At 38.8% G+C, this 18,028-nt stretch overlaps 1 protein-coding gene across 5 annotated transcripts in view; it reads right to left on the reverse strand.

Annotated features, from left to right (window-relative positions):
- Positions 1 to 445: 445 nt before the first annotated feature.
- Positions 446 to 18,028, reverse strand: part of LOC130906728 (T-cell immunoglobulin and mucin domain-containing protein 4-like) — a 51,150-nt gene continuing 33,567 nt past the window's right edge. For all 5 annotated transcript variants that reach the window (XM_057821300.1, XM_057821304.1, XM_057821301.1 and 2 more), the window contains exons 3-8: positions 7,064 to 7,226; positions 6,717 to 6,906; positions 6,481 to 6,635; positions 4,635 to 4,774; positions 4,455 to 4,563; positions 446 to 2,272 (exon numbers count right to left, since the gene is read on the reverse strand). In XM_057821300.1, coding sequence (XP_057677283.1) covers positions 2,190 to 2,272; positions 4,455 to 4,563; positions 4,635 to 4,774; positions 6,481 to 6,635; positions 6,717 to 6,906; positions 7,064 to 7,112 — 726 coding nt within the window. In that variant the 5' untranslated portion in view covers positions 7,113 to 7,226 and the 3' untranslated portion in view covers positions 446 to 2,189. The remainder of the gene's footprint in view (positions 2,273 to 4,454; positions 4,564 to 4,634; positions 4,775 to 6,480; positions 6,636 to 6,716; positions 6,907 to 7,063; positions 7,227 to 18,028) is intronic.

The following is an 18,028-nucleotide window of genomic DNA, read 5'->3' on the forward strand; positions in this document are numbered from 1 at the left end:
TTCCTGTGTGACTTCGAACTCTAGGTTTCATTTCCTTTTAGTCGATAGTGCTGTGACACATTCATTTAATAAAAAGATTGACTTATTAGAAATTTTTAAAAACAAAACTAAGAAATAAAAGATTCTTCTCAAAAAAAAAAAAAGCTTGTCATCCCTTATGTTGACCCTTTAAGGTTCAAGCCTATTTTGTGCAATTCTGCATGCCTTTGACGTTGCCTTTATATTTCAAATTTGTTCACATTGGCCTGGTTGGGTCCCTTTGTTCAGGACTACATAACCTTCATGTTCAAGCTGTTGTTTTCTTTACTGACCAATTATAATCAACATTTTGCACCCAAATCGACAAAAAAATCCCAAACTCTTTTGTCAAAATTAGTAATATTGATGTCCTATTGAGAATCAGACATGCTCAACAAACCGATTTGAAGCCTTAGAATATTTATTCAACTTGTTAGGATAACCATTCAACAGAAAAAAAGTGACTGAATAGTTTTAGATTTTTGGCATTGACACAAACTATGGTCAAAACAGGTTATATACAGTACAGTAGACCAACAGTACAAAAAATGATATATTTAACACAAAAAGGGTTTGTGAGGTTAGTTATTGCATCCACCACCTTATAAAAACTATACAAATATAATCAAGCTTCTCGAAAACACACATACAAATGACTGTAGAAAAAAAACATTCAAATATAACATTGAAAAAAAGTATATTCAAAAATTTTGACAATAAACTAGTCCAGTTCAATTTTTTCAGGCATGCAACTCAGTTTTGCCCTGGATCAAGACACAGGGCCACGTCACACAGCCCACTCTTTAGGGGAGTGTCAGTCCTCCTTCTGCCCTTTGTGCACTGCTGTCACTCTTCTCACTCGCCAACTCATCCGAAGAAAACAATGACAAATCTGGCCCATCCTCTTCCTTAAGTTGATGAACTAATGCATTAGCTTGCTCTAAATTTAGTTTTCGATTCAGGAAGCACGTTTCACAAAGTCGCTCGCTCAATCCAACCGGCCGTTGCTCGCTATCTTGCCTCCCTTCCATTAGGTGGCACCTTGCCCGGCAATACATTAAAAATGTTCACATCACGTCCGTCCTTCGTGGCCTCACAATGACTCCTATGAGATGTAGTTTTTCGTGGTGCTTTCGTATTTTGAAAAAGGGCAAGAAATGATGGAAATATGGAGACAAACATGCGGTCCATTCAGCATTTTAATGTTTATATATGAGGGCAATAAAACCATAAAACTCAAATGACATTATTTCCCATTTTACTTGGTCGATTTACTTCAACTAAAACGAGAGTGAACCTCAACTTCCGCACTTTCAAACGAGACCAACCAGCAGCACGGTGGGTGACGTAATTACAATGTGACGAGGCTTCAGATATGACGTGCACGCAGGAAGTGTGGGCGCATTCCAAGACTTTTAAGAGTTAAAAGATAGAAATAAACAAATGAAAGAACTTTTCCTCTCTAATGGTTTAATAATACAAACACTGTTGGTAGAAAATGCAATTTCTAGAGGAATTGTTTGGGGATGCTTTGCTCTCCCATGAGTCATAGATTGGAGATTTTCAGTCACTTCTGACTAATTCAGGGCCATTTTTGTGTTGCTTACCTTGTTAACTCACTGGCTGCCACTAACCGCTCAAGACGTCCAATTCATTTTGACTGGATGGGGCAAATGAACGAATGCATTCCCACAAATAAAAACTAATCTTAATCTAAAAAAAGAAAGCTTATGTCTTCCCTTTTTGTAAAACAAAATGTTAACGCAACAGAAAAAAATGTATCGTCATCAAGTCTTGTCCTCCCTACTGGTAAAACACAGAAAAACGTAAGTTACCTTCCTCCCCATCCAAAGAAAAAAGTGTCTAAATATAATTTTAAGTTTATTTTCATTTCATTATTATTTTTGTAAGAAAAATAAAATTCAGAATTTAATGTAATAACAATCTTTAGTTGATTTTTCTCATCTTTTTTAATGTATTTAAAGTGGGATAACTGGCAGTGAATGCTAATTTTTCCGTGCCATTGACGGCGCACAATGAATTGGACGTCTAGCGCCGTCAATAGCAACAAATAAGTTCAATGACTGTCCTATAAAGGGTTATACTAAAATAAACCAAGATTAAGAACTGAACATGGATATTGATATGCAAAATTAAGGTTCTTTTCAGTTTTACACATACATGTCTGCCTCTACTTCTTCTGATTCGCTCCTGTGGTTGTCAGTCAGCGCCTTTAGATTGGTCCTCCAGATTCCTGTAGCCAATACGAAATAAAAACTGCAGTCAAGAAAAATGGAAAAACAGGCAAAATATGAAAAAAATATTTTCTATAGGAGGAATTTCATTTTGAGAATTCTGGGGAAGTGACAAGCCCCTTTCACACACATATTTCAGTAAATTCCCATGTAATGTGACGCGGGATTTAATCGCGTCATTGCTTTCACGCATGGAGAGATATCCCAAGAATGACGTGGGTTGGACACTTTCACAGACTTGTTCTGTGTTGTCCACTGGCGGGGAGGGCTGTTGCCGCGATTTTATAACTCAGACATTACGTCATTTTTGTTCGGCATCGGCTGTCACAATGTTGGTCAAATCATGTTTTTTTACAGAGCCGTTTGTGGAAGCGTTCTCGACATCGTAACTGCAGCCAGCTCACGCTCATCAAGACTTTATTAAAGCCCAGGCGATCCATGAGAAGGGTGCTGAGATATTAACTTGCTGGGCGCCATTCAACACTTCTGCGGCCCTTGTTGTTGTGCTGTTATTTGAGTGTATTTGTTTTGTTGTCTTATCGGCTCTCTGCCTACCGCTTAGGTTAGTATTATTGATTCCCGTCGACCTACTGTTACGGACTCATTGTGTTATTCCCTCTTTTTCGCGATTGCGTGTATTTTTGTTTGTATTTAATAAACTCTTGAAAACTCCCGTTGTTTTCTGGTTTGAGGTACAACCTTATTTCTGAAATTGTGGACCCAAACATCGGCAACAAAATAAACCACACATTTCCAAAGATGGACGATGGACTCGCTTCCTCGGCTCTATGATCCAATAGCAATTCAATTTCGCTATGTTTTCAGTTTAATTTAGCTATTTTCAGCTTACTATGTTAATAATTGCGATGTTTGTTCACTGCTTTTTGTCTTACTGCGAAGAAAGAGGAAGTGACGATCGGCCCACCATGATATTTATGTCATCAGCCATCGTGCTGTGAACTAGGAAATTAACGCTTGCTTTCACATAAGCCTCGTCCCGGGACTTTCCCGAGTATTATACTGAGAAATGTCGTGCCGTGAAATGTCCACGTAATCTCCACTTCAGTCGACCCGGGAAATTGCGTTCACATACAAGGGCTGCATGTTTAAATCCCGGGATTTTCACAGTGTTTCGGCGTATGTGAAAGGGGCTATAAACAGCTGTTGCTTCAATGACAGCCATTGAGTTCAATGAGTGCCCGATAAAGGGTAAAGCATATTTTGACCTTTGAACTCTTAAATTTGGGAAATTGACAATGAAAATTGGGGAATTAGGAGAATGTCTTATACAGTGGTACCTCTACATACGAAGTTAATCCGTTCCAGGAGCTTGTTTGTAAGTCGAAATGGTCGTATGTCGAGCAGGATTTTCCCATAGGAATACATTATAATTCCATTAATTCGTTCCACAGCCCAAAAACCTGCACTAAATCCTTAAAAAATACTGCTGGTACTATTACAAATGGCAATAACATACAGCAAAACAAATAAATAATAAATAAAAATCGGATTAATAATGTAATAATAATAATAATTCCTGTAATAGTGTAACGAAACGGGTTCTAATAAGGCGGACGTTTTTTTCTGTACCTGAAGGCACCGCGGCGCTGACGTGACAAAGAGGGAGGGGAGCGGGTGAAAGTTTACTTTCGCTTTCAATGCTTTCTTGAGAACATCGTCAATTGCAGCAGACAGCAGGCGTTTTGTGTTAAATAAGTTGTGAAAGAAATGATGAAAACGTGGCGAAGCTGGCGATTTCTCTGGAGATGTTACCACAATAAGAATTGTCAGCTTAACTTATAAAGACTGGCGAACGATGGTCGGAGGAGGACCGTGGAGATGTATTGTTGAGCCATTTCACGGATGCCCACCCTACGCTCATATTTTTCTGTCATTTGCATCTTCATTTAGAAGGTAAGCGTCAACTTTTTCCTTGTTTCACCACCTGTACCAACCTTTTCTGAAACCTGTGTTGATTTGTCACACAAGAAAATCCGCCGTGCATTCGTCTGCGGTGCTGCCATTGTCGTCGTATTTCGAGCATGTCGTCGGATGTAGAAACAAATGGCGAGTCAAATTTTACGTCGGATGTCGAAAAGTTCGTGTGTCGAAGCGATCGTATGTAGAGGTACCACTGTAGTTCCCAAAATGTCCCAAATGTAGCCAATATAGTGTACGAACTGTAAGCCGCAGTCAGTATCACTGCGGGTACGAAGATGATGAAGGCGCTCCTAAGTGTGTTTCCGAGGAACATCCACAGATTAGGGCTGTCCTTCTTGCCAACAGGCGTCTGTCGCCGAGAGACAAGTGTTAGAAAAACAACAAATTGTGCCATCTGCCACCCATTTTTGTTATCTTTACCTGAACCCGTGCTACCACTGGTCCGGTTGTGTCGTCTACTGTGCTATCCCACCAAATCACGCTCTGCGTGACATCAATTCCTTCCTCGTCTTCCAAGTTGACACTTTGTGTAGTCGGCGGTGCGTTCAGGTTACCGTCGCCTGGAAACAATTTCGGTATTTTTTGACTGTATGTAAAACTGCACTATGGAGGACCAAGAGAGTATTATGTAAATATTTATCTATACAGTATATTTCAATTTGAATGATTTGATTTCTATTCTGTATTTGTATATTTGTACGTATTTATCAAATTTTTACATTACCATAATTTTCGCATTATAAGGCGCACCTAACTATAAGACACCGCTCACCAAATTTGTCACGAAAACGACATTTGTTCATAGATAAACCGCACTGGACAAACAGACGCAGCTGCCCTCACTGTATTATGGGATATTTACACCAATCGATATTAACCGGTAACACTTTATTTGACAGTGGCATCATACGACTTTCGTAAGACCAAATGAGCCACCATGAAGCTTTGAACCAATCGGCTGAAAAGCTTCATTGCTTCAAGAAGCTTCATTTGGCCATCACTGCTCCCTTGGGAGAGACAGTTAACCTCTGCTGCCACCTGCTGTCAGAACTGTTGTTGTCCAACATGCCTCTTAGCATGCATTTCACTGCTACAGATGTAAATAACAATCCAAATTCATGTTTTGTGCTAATTATTTCTTCAGTTACTGTTCCAGTTATTTCATTAATTGCTAGTTATGGTATTTGGTATCACTTTATTTGACAGTAGTGCCATAAGACTGTCATTAGACATGACACTGTCATGAGCATTAATGACTGCTTATAACAGATGTCATTTAAAGTTATCCGGCAAATTATCTCACTTTTGAATTGATGTAAAAGATCCAAGATGGACATAAATGGAGTTAGTGACATAATTTGCCAGATGACACTTAATGACATCTGTCATAAGCATTCAGTAATGCCCATGATAGTGTTATGTCATAATTATGACAATCTTATGATGCCGCGGTCAAATAAAGTGTTACCTATTAAGCCAAATAAATCAACAACTTAGCCGCACTGGACAAGCTGCAGGATTCAAAATGAAAGAAAAAAGTAGCGAAAATTACAGTAATTATTTTAATATTTTTTATTTATTATTTAAAACATATAGATATTTTTTTCTATGTCGCAACATTTATTTTGATTGTATGTTTTGATTTGGATTTTGGAATAAAAATTGAAATAAGCAAAAATGTAGAATAGATGCTGAAATAAATAAAAATTGAAATGAATAAATACTTAACTAATTACAAATTTTAAATAAATGTATGTTATTAAATTCTGACAAAATAATGGTAATAAATATTTAACTAATATTGGAATAATACATGTGAAAAAATGTTGAAATAAATAAACAAAAATAGAAATAAAAAATAGTAAATAAATCTTAAAAAAGAAAAATATAATATACTTAAATAACCACATATTAAAGTCACATTTAAATATGTAATTATGAACTAAATAAATAAATAAAAAAGAACTAAATCTATGAAAGTAAATGTTGAAATAAAACAATAAAAGTGAACCGAATAGTCAAGTAAAATATAAAAAAAATAAGATGAATGAATGAATTTAAAACCAAAATGAATAAATGTTGAAATAATTAAACAAATTTTAAACACAAATATAAATAAATCTTTATATAAATGAACACTGAAATAACATATATAATATCACATTTAACTACTGAATTTTGTATTTATCTATTTTATTTTGGCACCCTTGGTCCTCTACACCAAACCAGCATTTTTCCAATTATAACCCGTGTCCGATAAACTGACGTTTTAGGACGATGAGGAGAACAGAGAAGGTTTTATCATTAAAAGGTCCGGGCAGCTCAACCCGGCAGTGGTATAAGCCTGAATCTGAAGGTCGCACGTTGAAGATGGAGAGCGAGGGAGAGTTGGCGTCTCTCGTGTCCCAAGACACAGAGTACCTGCACACAGTGAAGGAATGGAAGATCGGTACCAGTGGAAACCACAAAAAGCATTGTGGGACTTGAAGTAGTGGACCAAACCTGAAGGATTTCTTGTAGATCAGACGCTGGCCCGCCACATGGGCCAAGGTGTTGTGGCAGGAGAAGACAGCTGGCTGGCCACGCCCCCAGCACACGTGCATGCCGCTTCTCTCTGCAGCCATCACACGGCAAGGCAGCACCACTCTTCGCCCTTCTGTGCCCACCACTGTCTCAGCAGAACCGGCAAATACTCAAGGAACCACGAAAAAAATGAAAGATTAGAGTTTATATTTTCTTTTTTAACTTATTAGCTGCCACTGATAGCAATAGACATCCGATCCATTCAGACTGGGAGGGGTGGCAGCGAATCTATCGCTGTCAATGGCTTACTTCCTATAAGTACTCACCTGTTCCTGCGACACAGGTGGCGAAGCAAAGCTGGAGCAGCAACGACATGTTTGCCCTCGTATTCCCATGAGAGAGACGGAGGCCAAAAGAGGCGAGCAGACGACTTGGTAACTTTTGCCACTTCCCTTTTCCATTCGAAGGTATTTTTAGAAAGTGTTTCTGCTGTCCAAACAAAAAACAACAACAAAAAGAACCCTCAGTGATTTTCATTTCTTTAACATCTGAAAACAGTAAGAGGTGAGGGGTCAGACATTCTCATGTTAGGCTTCATTCCTGTCTAATTAGATTTCTTAAAATGGAAAGAAAAACACAGCTTTATTGACTCAATGGCCTGCTTTGGACATATAGATGATATTAATATTGGCATCAAACCAACCAGAAGGGTTGGGTACCAGTACCAATCAAACCATTGGTAATAATAATATGGAGGTCAACTTATAAATGCGGTGAATTATATCTAGTACCGATTGACGCTTACTTTTTAAAAACATTTTCAATGCAGTCTCCCAGCACTGTCACACATTTTTCCCCATTTATGCACAAGCAACCGTATTCCCTCAGCGTAAAAATCTTTGGACTGGTGTCTCAACCAGTCGTTCACGACACTTTTGACATAATCGCTTTCAAACTTTGTGCCATTTTTAGGACAGTTTTTCAGCTGAAACATGTGCTTCCATACACAGTTGTCATTCTGTTATGGATTTTAACTGGTTTGCATCCTTCAGCGACCAAAATTTGGCCGCTGTTCAATCCTAGAGCAGGCTTCCTGGTCGGCAATTTTTGTTAATCGCCAAAGCTCTCAAAGTTTGTTTTTTAAGGGTTTAGGGAAAGAAAGAAATTAAATCCATGTGAAAAAGAAGTGAAACAGAAACATTATTTTTTAAAAATGTAAGCTCCTATCTATATTAGAAGTCGTCATTCTAAAAAATTCACCATATTTATTGAACGACATTGCCACGTAAAAACGTTTCGTTATCAACCAGTCCTTTTGAAAATCCATCAAGATTTCGTCAAATTAAGAGTATTTTAGTAGAGCATAGACTTCATTATCAGTTGACGGGAAACGGGGCTCAGGGCGGATCCGTAGGGGGCCTGTTTTGAAAAACTTAAAACTTCAGATATTTTCAAAACCAAAGCTCCTAGCGACCTAAAATCAAAACAAGCACCTCCTCAGGCATATATGAGTCTCCATCAGCAGCGACATCAAAAAATTCAAAGTCGTTCCCTAATAAAATCCTGTTTAATTGTTTGTTTATACAAGAATAAGAAACCTTAAAATGGCTATAAAATTGTCAAATTTTACACTCGATGCACACAAATCACCAAGTGCAGAAATAATCACCTATATTTTCAGGATCAATAGCAATATTTAATATAACATATTTTGCCCAAAATAGCAACTTAAGTCTTTTTTCAAATTTAGTGCAAGTTTTCAACAGCCGATAAATCACTCAATTTTCACATCAGATACTTAATACTTGAGGAAAACATGCAGAATAATCTTAATTTTACCCAACAAAAGCAAAATTTGCCTTTTTCTATATACAATCACATCTTATTTAGGTTGAATTCCGCTATTGCTATTCAAAATCCAACAATGCGGGTGTCACGAAACAAAGAGCTTTTTCAGCTGAAAATTCTTGTAAATAAATGCTTAAATCGCTGACTTCCTATAGATATGAACGTAAAACAGTCTAGATTCTTGGTTAAAAGCAAAAAACGGGCAGTTATCGTTGATTTTACAAAAAATATTTCAAGCAAAAGTTACGGTATTGTGTAATCCAACATGGCGGTTGTCACGAAACAAAGAAAGAGCTTTTTAAGTTGAAAATTCTTGTAAATAAATGCTTAAATCGCAGCATTTCTATAGATATGAATATAAAAAAGTCTAGATTCTTGGTTAAAAGCAAAAAAACGAGCAGTTACGTTTACGTTAACATTTCAAGCCAGTTATACTAATTTTATCCTTTGATTTTTTTCACGTTTCAAAGTGCATGCACGGTGCTATTTACTATAATGATTACCTTAAATCCTCGACCAAATCACTCTTAAGATACTCCTGCCTGCTTGTATGCAGTAAAACCTACAGTTGTGGTCAAAAGTTTACATACACTTGTGAAGAACATAATGTCATGGCTCTCTTGAGTTTCCAGTTATTTCTACAACTCTGATTTTTCTCCGAAAGAGTGACTGGAACAGATACTTCTTTGTCACAAAAAACATTCATGAAGTTTGGTTATTTTATGACTTTATTATGGGTTAACAGAAAAAGTGATCAAATCTGCTGGGTCAAAAATATACATACAGCAACAAGAATTAGCAATTTCTTGTGAGTGATTATTGACTTGAACAATCATTGACTTGAACAAGTCAGGAAAGTCACTTGGAGCCATTTCAAAGCAGCTGCAGGTCCCAAGAGCAACAGTGCAAACAATTGTTTGTATGTATAAAGTGCATGGCACTGTTTTGTCACTGCCACGATCAGGAAGAAAACGCAAGCTATCACCTGCTGCTGAGAGAAAATTGGTCAGGAGGATGATGATTCAACCGAGAATCACCAAAAAGCAGATCTGCCAAGAATTCGAAGCTGCTGGAACACAAGTGTCAGTGTCCACAGTCAAGCGTGTTTTGCATCTCCATGGACTGAGAGGCTGCCGTGCAAGAAGGAAGCCCTTGCTCCAAAAGCGGCACCTTAAGGCTCGACGTGCTGCTGATCACACGGACAAAGATAAGACCTTCTGGAGGAAAGTTCTGTGGTCAGACGAAACAAAAATCGAGCTGTTTGGCCACAATGCCCAGCAATATGTTTGAAGGAGAAAAGGTGAGGCCTTTAACCCCAAGTACACCATGCCTACCGTCAAGCACGGTGGTGGTAGTATTATGCTGTGGGGCTGTTTTGCTTCCAATGGAACTGGTGCTTTACAGAGAGTAAATTGGATAATGAAGAAGGAGGAATACCTTCAAATTCTTGAAGATAACCTAACGTCATCAGCCCGAAGATTGGGTCTTGGGCGCAGTTGGGTGTTCCAACAGGACAATGACCCCAAACACACATCAAAAGTGGTAATGGAATGGCTAAATCAGGCTAGAATTAAGGTTTTCGAATGGCCTTCCCAAAGTCCCATTGAGAACTTGTGGACAATGCTGAAAAAACAAATCCATGTCAGAAAGCCATCAAATTTAACTGAACTGCACCAATTCTGTCAAGAGGAGTGGTCAAAGATTCAACCAGAAGCTTGCCAGAAGCTTGTGGATGGCTACCAAAAGCGCCTAATTGAAGTGAAAATGGCCAAGGGACATGTTACCAAATATTAGCGCTGCTGTATGTATATTTTTGACCCAGCAGATTTGATCACTTTTTTCTGTTCACCCATAATAAAGTCATAAAAGAACCAAACTTCATGAATGTTTTTTGTGACAAAGAAGTATCTGTTCCAATCACTCTATCAGAAAAAAAATCAGAGTTGTAGAAATAACTGGAAACTCAAGAGATTCATGACATTATGTTCTTCACAAGTGTATGTAAACTTTTGACCACAACTGTACGTCCTATATCCACCTAAATCCGGCATTAGAACACAGCGTGTGTTTGAGTTTATCAAAGTGAAAGCCAACTCAACGTTCTGCCTGGGTCGGCACCCTACGGGAAGGCATGGCACAATGTCTGTGGGCGCTGTCTTGTCAACTGATGGTGGAGTCTATGAGTGGACAAAAATCACTCGACTTAGATACGCTGCAAAGGAGACTATTAGAAGTCCACTGCTTTAAGATGGCCACAAGGAATCCTAATTAAGTGCAAGGTTCTCAAGTTTTTACTGTTGCTCTTTCCTATTCTATATTCATTTATTTATAATCATCCCGCACTGTAAATGTGTTTTCAAATGTTTCATGAATTTAAATGTGTTGAAAGTGTGTTTTGAGTAATCTTTATTACCTCTCTACAAATGATGTTCGCCCACTGCAGGGAGATTTGGAGTGTAAACCCTGCCATTAACCTGCTTTTGCAGTATAAAATAAAATGGGTTTATTGGTTGTTAATATCAATACAAAAAATGTTGTCCAACACTCACTCGCAGTAAGCGCGTGTCATAACAAAATGACACACATCCTCACAATTTAGGTTAAAGACACAGATGAGGTTAGAGCCTCAAGGAAATCAATGTGCATCAATGTGTTTTGTACATGCCTGTGAATACAAAACAACAATCTGGCTAATTTGTGTCGAGGAACATCATGTCGCCTTCTGTCAACTTGAAAAAACACATCACCGAGCTGAGAACAAAGCGCCTGCTGAGGAAGAGGAGACAAATTGTAAAACCACGTTGTTACATCATCATCTTCATCGCGAAGGAGGTGAAACACTGACCTCTAAGAGTCACCTACTGTTGGGCTGGGTGATATGGCCTGATTAGAAAATGTCCGATTCTTTTCAACACAAATTTTCATTTATATTTTTTACCTACTTTTTTAACGAGACAATAGAAACGACATTAAAAGAGCACATTAAAAGTGAGAAAGCACATAAAAAGTTTAACCCTTTCTAGGGAATTCATTGAACTTATAGACACACAAGACACCATTGACACACAAGCCCTCCAATCCATTTTGACTGGAAGGTCATATATAATAAGTTGATAAATAATAAACTAAATTAGCTTTAAAAATATTCATTCATTTTCCGAGCTGCATATCCTCTCGAGGGTCGCGGGGTTGCTGGAGTTCATCCCAGCCAACTATGGGCAGTAGGCTGCGTACACCCTGAATCGGTTGCCAGGCAGTCACAGGGCACAAGGAGACGAACAATCATTTACGCGCACACTCATACCTTGGAGAAACAGGGAGTGGTCCATCACCCTACCATTCATGTTTTTGGGATCTGGGAGGAAACCGGAATACCCGGAGAAAACCCACACGGGCACGGGGAGAACATGCAAGCTCCACACAGGTAGGCCAGAGTCTGGGACTGAACCCTTGATCTCAGAATAGTGACGTAATAAATATCATATATATATATATATATATATATACACACACACACACACACACATATATACAGTGCCTTGCAAAAGTATTCGGCCCCCTTGAACCTTGCAACCTTTCGCCACATTTCAGGCTTCAAACATAAAGATGTAAAATTTTAATTTTTTGTCAAGAATCAACAACAAGTGGGATACAATCGTGAAGTGGAACAAAATTTATTGGATAATTTAAACTTTTTTAACAAATAAAAAACTGAAAAGTGGGGCGTGCAATATTATTCGGCCCCCTTGCGTTAATACTTTGTAGCGCCACCTTTTGCTCCAATTACAGCTGCAAGTCGCTTGGGGTATGTTTCTATCAGTTTTGCACATCGAGAGACTGACATTCTTGCCCATTCTTCCTTGCAAAACAGCTCGAGCTCAGTGAGGTTGGATGGAGAGTGTTTGTGAACAGCAGTCTTCAGCTCTTTCCACAGATTCTCGATTGGATTCAGGTCTGGACTTTGACTTGGCCATTCTAACACCTGGATACGTTTATTTTTTAACCATTCCATTGTAGATTTGGCTTTAGGTTTTGGATCATTGTCCTGTTGGAAGATAAATCTCTGTCCCAGTCTCAGGTCTTGTGCAGATACCAACAGGTTTTCTTCCAGAATGTTCCTGTATTTGGCTGCATCCATCTTCCCGTCAATTTTAACCATCTTCCCTGTCCCTGCTGAAGAAAAGCAGGCCCAAACCACGATGCTGCCACCACCATGTTTGACAGTGGGGATGGTGTGTTCAGGGTGATGAGCTGTGTTGCTTTTACGCCAAACATATCGTTTTGCATTGTGGCCAAAAAGTTCAATTTTGGTTTCATCTGACCAGAGCGCCTTCTTCCACATATTTGGTGTGTCTCCCAGGTGGCTTGTGGCAAACTTTAAACGAGACTTTTTATGGATATCTTTGAGAAATGGCTTTCTTCTTGCCACTCTTCCATAAAGGCCAGATTTGTGCAGTGTACCACTGATTGTTGTCCTATGGACAGACTTTCCCACCTCAGCTGTAGATCTCTGCAGTTCATCCAGAGTGATCATGGGCCTCTTGGCTGCATCTCTGATCAGTTTTCTCCTTGTTTGAGAAGAAAGTTTGGAAGGACGGCCGGGTCTTGGTAGATTTGCAGTGGTCTGATGCTCCTTCCATTTCAATATGATGGCTTGCACAGTGCTCCTTGAGATGTTTAAAGCTTGGGAAATCTTTTTGGATCCAAATCCGGCTTTAAACTTCTCCACAACAGTATCTCGGACCTGCCTGGTGTGTTCCTTGGTTTTCATAATGCTCTCTGCACTTTAAACAGAACCCTGAGACTATCACAGAGCAGGTGCATTTATACGGAGACTTGATTACACACAGGTGGATTCTATTTATCATCATCGGTCATTTAGGACGACATTGGATCATTCAGAGATCCTCACTGAACTTCTGGAGTGAGTTTGCTGCACTGAAAGTAAAGGGGCCGAATAATATTGCACGCCCCACTTTTCAGCTTTTTATTTGTTAAAAAAGTTTAAATTATCCAATAAATGTTGTTCCACTTCACGATTGTGTCCCACTTGTTGTTGATTCTTGACAAAAAAATTAAATTTCATATCTTTATGTTTGAAGCCTGAAATGTGGCGAAAGGTTGCAAGATTCAAGGGGGCCGTATACTTTTGCAAGGCACTGTATATATATTTTTTTTAAATCTCAATTTTGTTTTGAATAAAAAATGAATTTCTTAAATAAATAAAAATAATAATCTTTTTACTGAAGCTCTTTTTTATTATAAAAGAAAAATATTTAAATTAATTAAATATTTAAAATGAACAAGAGAATATTTTTTTTTCTTCTCTTTTGTTTAATGAAAAAAAAAAAGTAAAAAAGTGCACTTGAAAATATAAAAAAATATGAGAATACTGTATTTACTATTGACTCATTTGATGCCACTGACAACAATAGTTGTCCAATTCATTTAATATTTTAAGTCAAGTAATTCGAGGGTGAATCAAAAATTATCCACACGTTACTCTATAGCACATTCTTAGTTTAACTTTTTCGCAAAATTTCTAAACACGTGTCGACTACTGTGTCACATATTCAAGATCAGCTAATCGAATTGTTCATTCGGTTTTAACACGTGTTATTATCAGTTGATAAAAATGGACGCTCCACTTGCACAATGCACCAGAGAAGAACAGCGTGCTGTGGTCCGATTTTTGTGGTCAGAAGGTTCACTGGGGCAAAAATTCATAAAATACTCTTCACAATATGGAGACAATGCATTATCGAGAAGAATTGTATATGAGTGGATTGAGAAGTTTAAAATTGGCCGGGCCAGTGTGAAACATGCAGAAGGAGCAGGACATCCATCAACCTCCAGCAGTAAGACTGCAAGTTCAACAAATTATATTGGCAAACCATTGATGAGATGCACAATCTTTGCAGATCAGTTTTGGCTGCGCTCAAGAAATCATTCATGAAATCCTGGAGTACAATAAAGTTTCTGCATGGTGGGTGCCAAGACAACTTACAGAAGAGCACTAGCGTAGACATTTGGAGATCTGCCAAACGTTACTGAACCGCTACAACAATGAAGTTGAAGCATTTTTGAGTCGAATAGTCACTGGAGATGAATCATGGGTTCATCACTACAGTCCTGAAACCAAGAGGCAAAGCTTGGAGTGGAAACATCCATCCTCCCCGGTAAAGAAAAAATTCAAGAGTCAACTATCTGCAGGAAAGGTTATGCTAACCATTTTTGGGGTTCGGAAGGGCATATTTTGGACAATTTTCTGGAAAAGGGGAGTACAACCAACAGTATAATTTACTGTGATTTGATAGCCAAGCGCCTGAAGCCTGCAATTCGCACCAAACGCTGAGAATTACGGTCAAAGAAAGTTTTGCTACAGCATGAAAATGCATGCCCACATGTTGCAAAGGAAACCACTGAAACCATTAACAAACTGAGTTTTGAGGTGCTGGAGTATCCTGCATATAGTCTAGATCTTGCTCTTTCCGACTATCATCTCTTTTCTCCACTCAAAAATGCATTACACAGTCGTAAATTTTCTTCTGAAGAAGCAGTGCAAAAAGCGGTGCATACATGGTTGTGTGACCAGCCAAAGACTTTCTTTTCAGATGGCATTCATAAGCTTGTAGACCGCTGGAACAAGTTCATCGAAATGAGTGGATCTTTTTAGTGTTTTGTGTTGTTAAAATGAACAAAAAAATAAATAAACGTGCGGATAATCATTGATTTACCCTCTTAGAAGAATTGCTGTTTTATCTTCACTAATGTTTACTATGAACTCATTGCCTGCCATTGACAACGATGTCCAATGACTAGGAAGGGCGATTTTGTTCATTCGCTCTCTCAGACAAAATGGTTTGGAACAAAGCCATGTGGAAAGAGTGGCGACACTATCTGATCTCGCCGAGGGGGGTCACGTGGTTCACGTAGGCCTGAGTAGTTCCAAGAACAAGCAGGGCTGTAATGGTTTTGGATGGAACTGACAGCGTTAATTGCGACATTTATAGTAAAATTCATTAAATCGTGTATCTAAGTACTTGTTTGATTATCTCATTGGGGTCCGCCCTTGTCGAAGCGATGTTTGGAAGTATTCGAGGCTCTATTACCTGGAAGTACCAGGAGGTAAAATCGTATAATGGATCCCAATGGGCGTGTCACAACTCTCTTTCTACATGGCTCTGGATTGGCTATAGACCCCAATCACGTGACGTCAAAACTACGCACCCCTGATTGGTGCCGCCATATTGTCCGTCAGCTCATCGTGTTTACATATTACCGCTACGTACATTCCTCCTATTACTGCGTGTTTTTCTGCTTGTCTAAGGAATCACCGCCTAGTAAACGAACCAAAAAAACCTTCCTGACAGTCGTTAACATTGATTAATCAAAATGGTGAAGGCATGTGTGGCGGTTGGTTGCAGTAACAGAGAAGATAAAGGGTCATTTTGTAGTTACTGTGTGCCCATTGTTAAAAGGGCAAATCTCGAAAGCAGCACGGTTTGTTTAACTCGGTCCATGATGCTTTTGTGTCGACAGCCGTTAGACAGCGGCGAAAACATTAATATGATGCCAACACGATCGCAGACATCATCAGACGGAGACTACGAAGCTCGTCGCCACATTCGCGCAGCAAGAAGGTGAGCGCAACAACAGGTGTTGTGCCGAAAAATAACCGCCCTGCGTGAAATGTCCCCCCTGACGGGAGCGCCCACACGGAAACGACTTTCTTGTACTGTGAATATGTATTATTTTACTCTGCTTGAACTAATAAATGTCATACCTGTGTGATTGTCATTGGGATATGGTCGTGAAAACCTGTAGACTAATATATTTCTGTCCAAAGATGGTTATGTGGCCCAGTCCACGATTTGTTACCAAAATACAGTACTAATATTTTGTGTAATTTAATTATTTAAAACTGATCTTACAGTCGTAAATCCATTACTGTAATGCGTCCATGAAAACATTTGATGTTTTCACGTCACGTTATAAATAAGCGCTCCAGTCAGGGGGGACATTTCATGCAGGGCAGCTATTTTTCGGCACACACCGGCCCGTTGTCGATCAAGTTTCATTTTACAATCGTGACAACGGTGACGCTCAGCTGACCAAATGTCGGGCTATAGTGGGGCCGGTGCCGATTTTGGGTACCCGACTCCTCATTGTGACATAAAGTGGAGTATGATTGGAAATTTTGTGGTCTCAGGACGAGCTCTGACGCACGGGACGGGACCGGACAGGAGGAAACATCGGTTTGGGCATCAAATATGGATCTGGCGACTGGATCAACCGAAGTTTTCCAAATAACGGCTTTTATGCAACTCATCCAATGAGTTTACATCGTCTGAAAGCACTGGGGCTTCCATAATTTGCAAGTGAATTCGCCTTTAGAAACTACGATCATTGACAATATGGACACACAATGACGGACAATATGGCAGCACAGTACAGCGATCACGTGATTGTGTGACGTTGGTGATTGGGGTCTATAGCGCTGTCAATGGCAGTCAATGATTGCCTTATAAAGCCAAATGTCTGTAATGGCAATTATTTCCATCATTACATTTTGCTGCATAATTCTTATAAATACTTGTTAGTTTACCGTCTACTGGATGTAAACTGTGAAACAAATTCTTAACTGTGCTTGAAAGGGTTTTATAATAAGGATTTACAACCACTTTACATCAAAGTAGAGATTAAATTTGTAGTCCAGACATTGATTTCATAAAGCCGGGGTTAACTGTACAGTGTAGAAGATAAAAATGAACCCATCTGAAAAGTTCTCAGTGGGGATTAAAAATAGTTTAGTGTGTGTTTGTGGCAGAAGGCCATCTTTTTAAGGAAAAAGACAGCTTTGGCCTGTTATTCAAAGCGCCAGCTGGACTTCTCTTCATCATCTCCACACTGACCTCCACCTGCTGCTCATCAACATCATTATGCGCGTTATAATCATCTCAACGATGTGTCATCTCTGCAAAATAGAGATGGCTCTAAAAGGTAGCAGTAATTTTGTTTCACTAAAAAGATAAAACTACAATGATTCCCTTTCTTTACCTAAATGTTACATGTGTAAATTAATTGGACATCTAGCATTGTCAATGGCAGTCAAATCCATCAATGGTATTGGTAGTGAGTTAAATACTACGATATAAAACATTGTTATTGTTATTGCGGGCCATAGCTACAGTTAATTTCTGTTTTTATTCATTTAAATTGAAGTACTTGTTCATTGACAACACAATACTGTACGTCCAATCCATTTAGACTTTGAGAGGCAAATTAAAATTCAATAATTCGCACCTCTCAGGTCAAAAGGAATAGATTTCCATTGCCGTAAATGACAGCAAATGAGGAAGCAGGTGTTTTATCAGACATCAATCAGAAATCTATTTCATGCAACTGTAAAAATGTCTTCAGGCACCATTCACACATGCTTG

The sequence above is a fragment of the Corythoichthys intestinalis genome, chromosome 18, assembly GCF_030265065.1.
Source record: "Corythoichthys intestinalis isolate RoL2023-P3 chromosome 18, ASM3026506v1, whole genome shotgun sequence".
NCBI classification, from domain to species: domain Eukaryota; kingdom Metazoa; phylum Chordata; class Actinopteri; order Syngnathiformes; family Syngnathidae; genus Corythoichthys; species Corythoichthys intestinalis.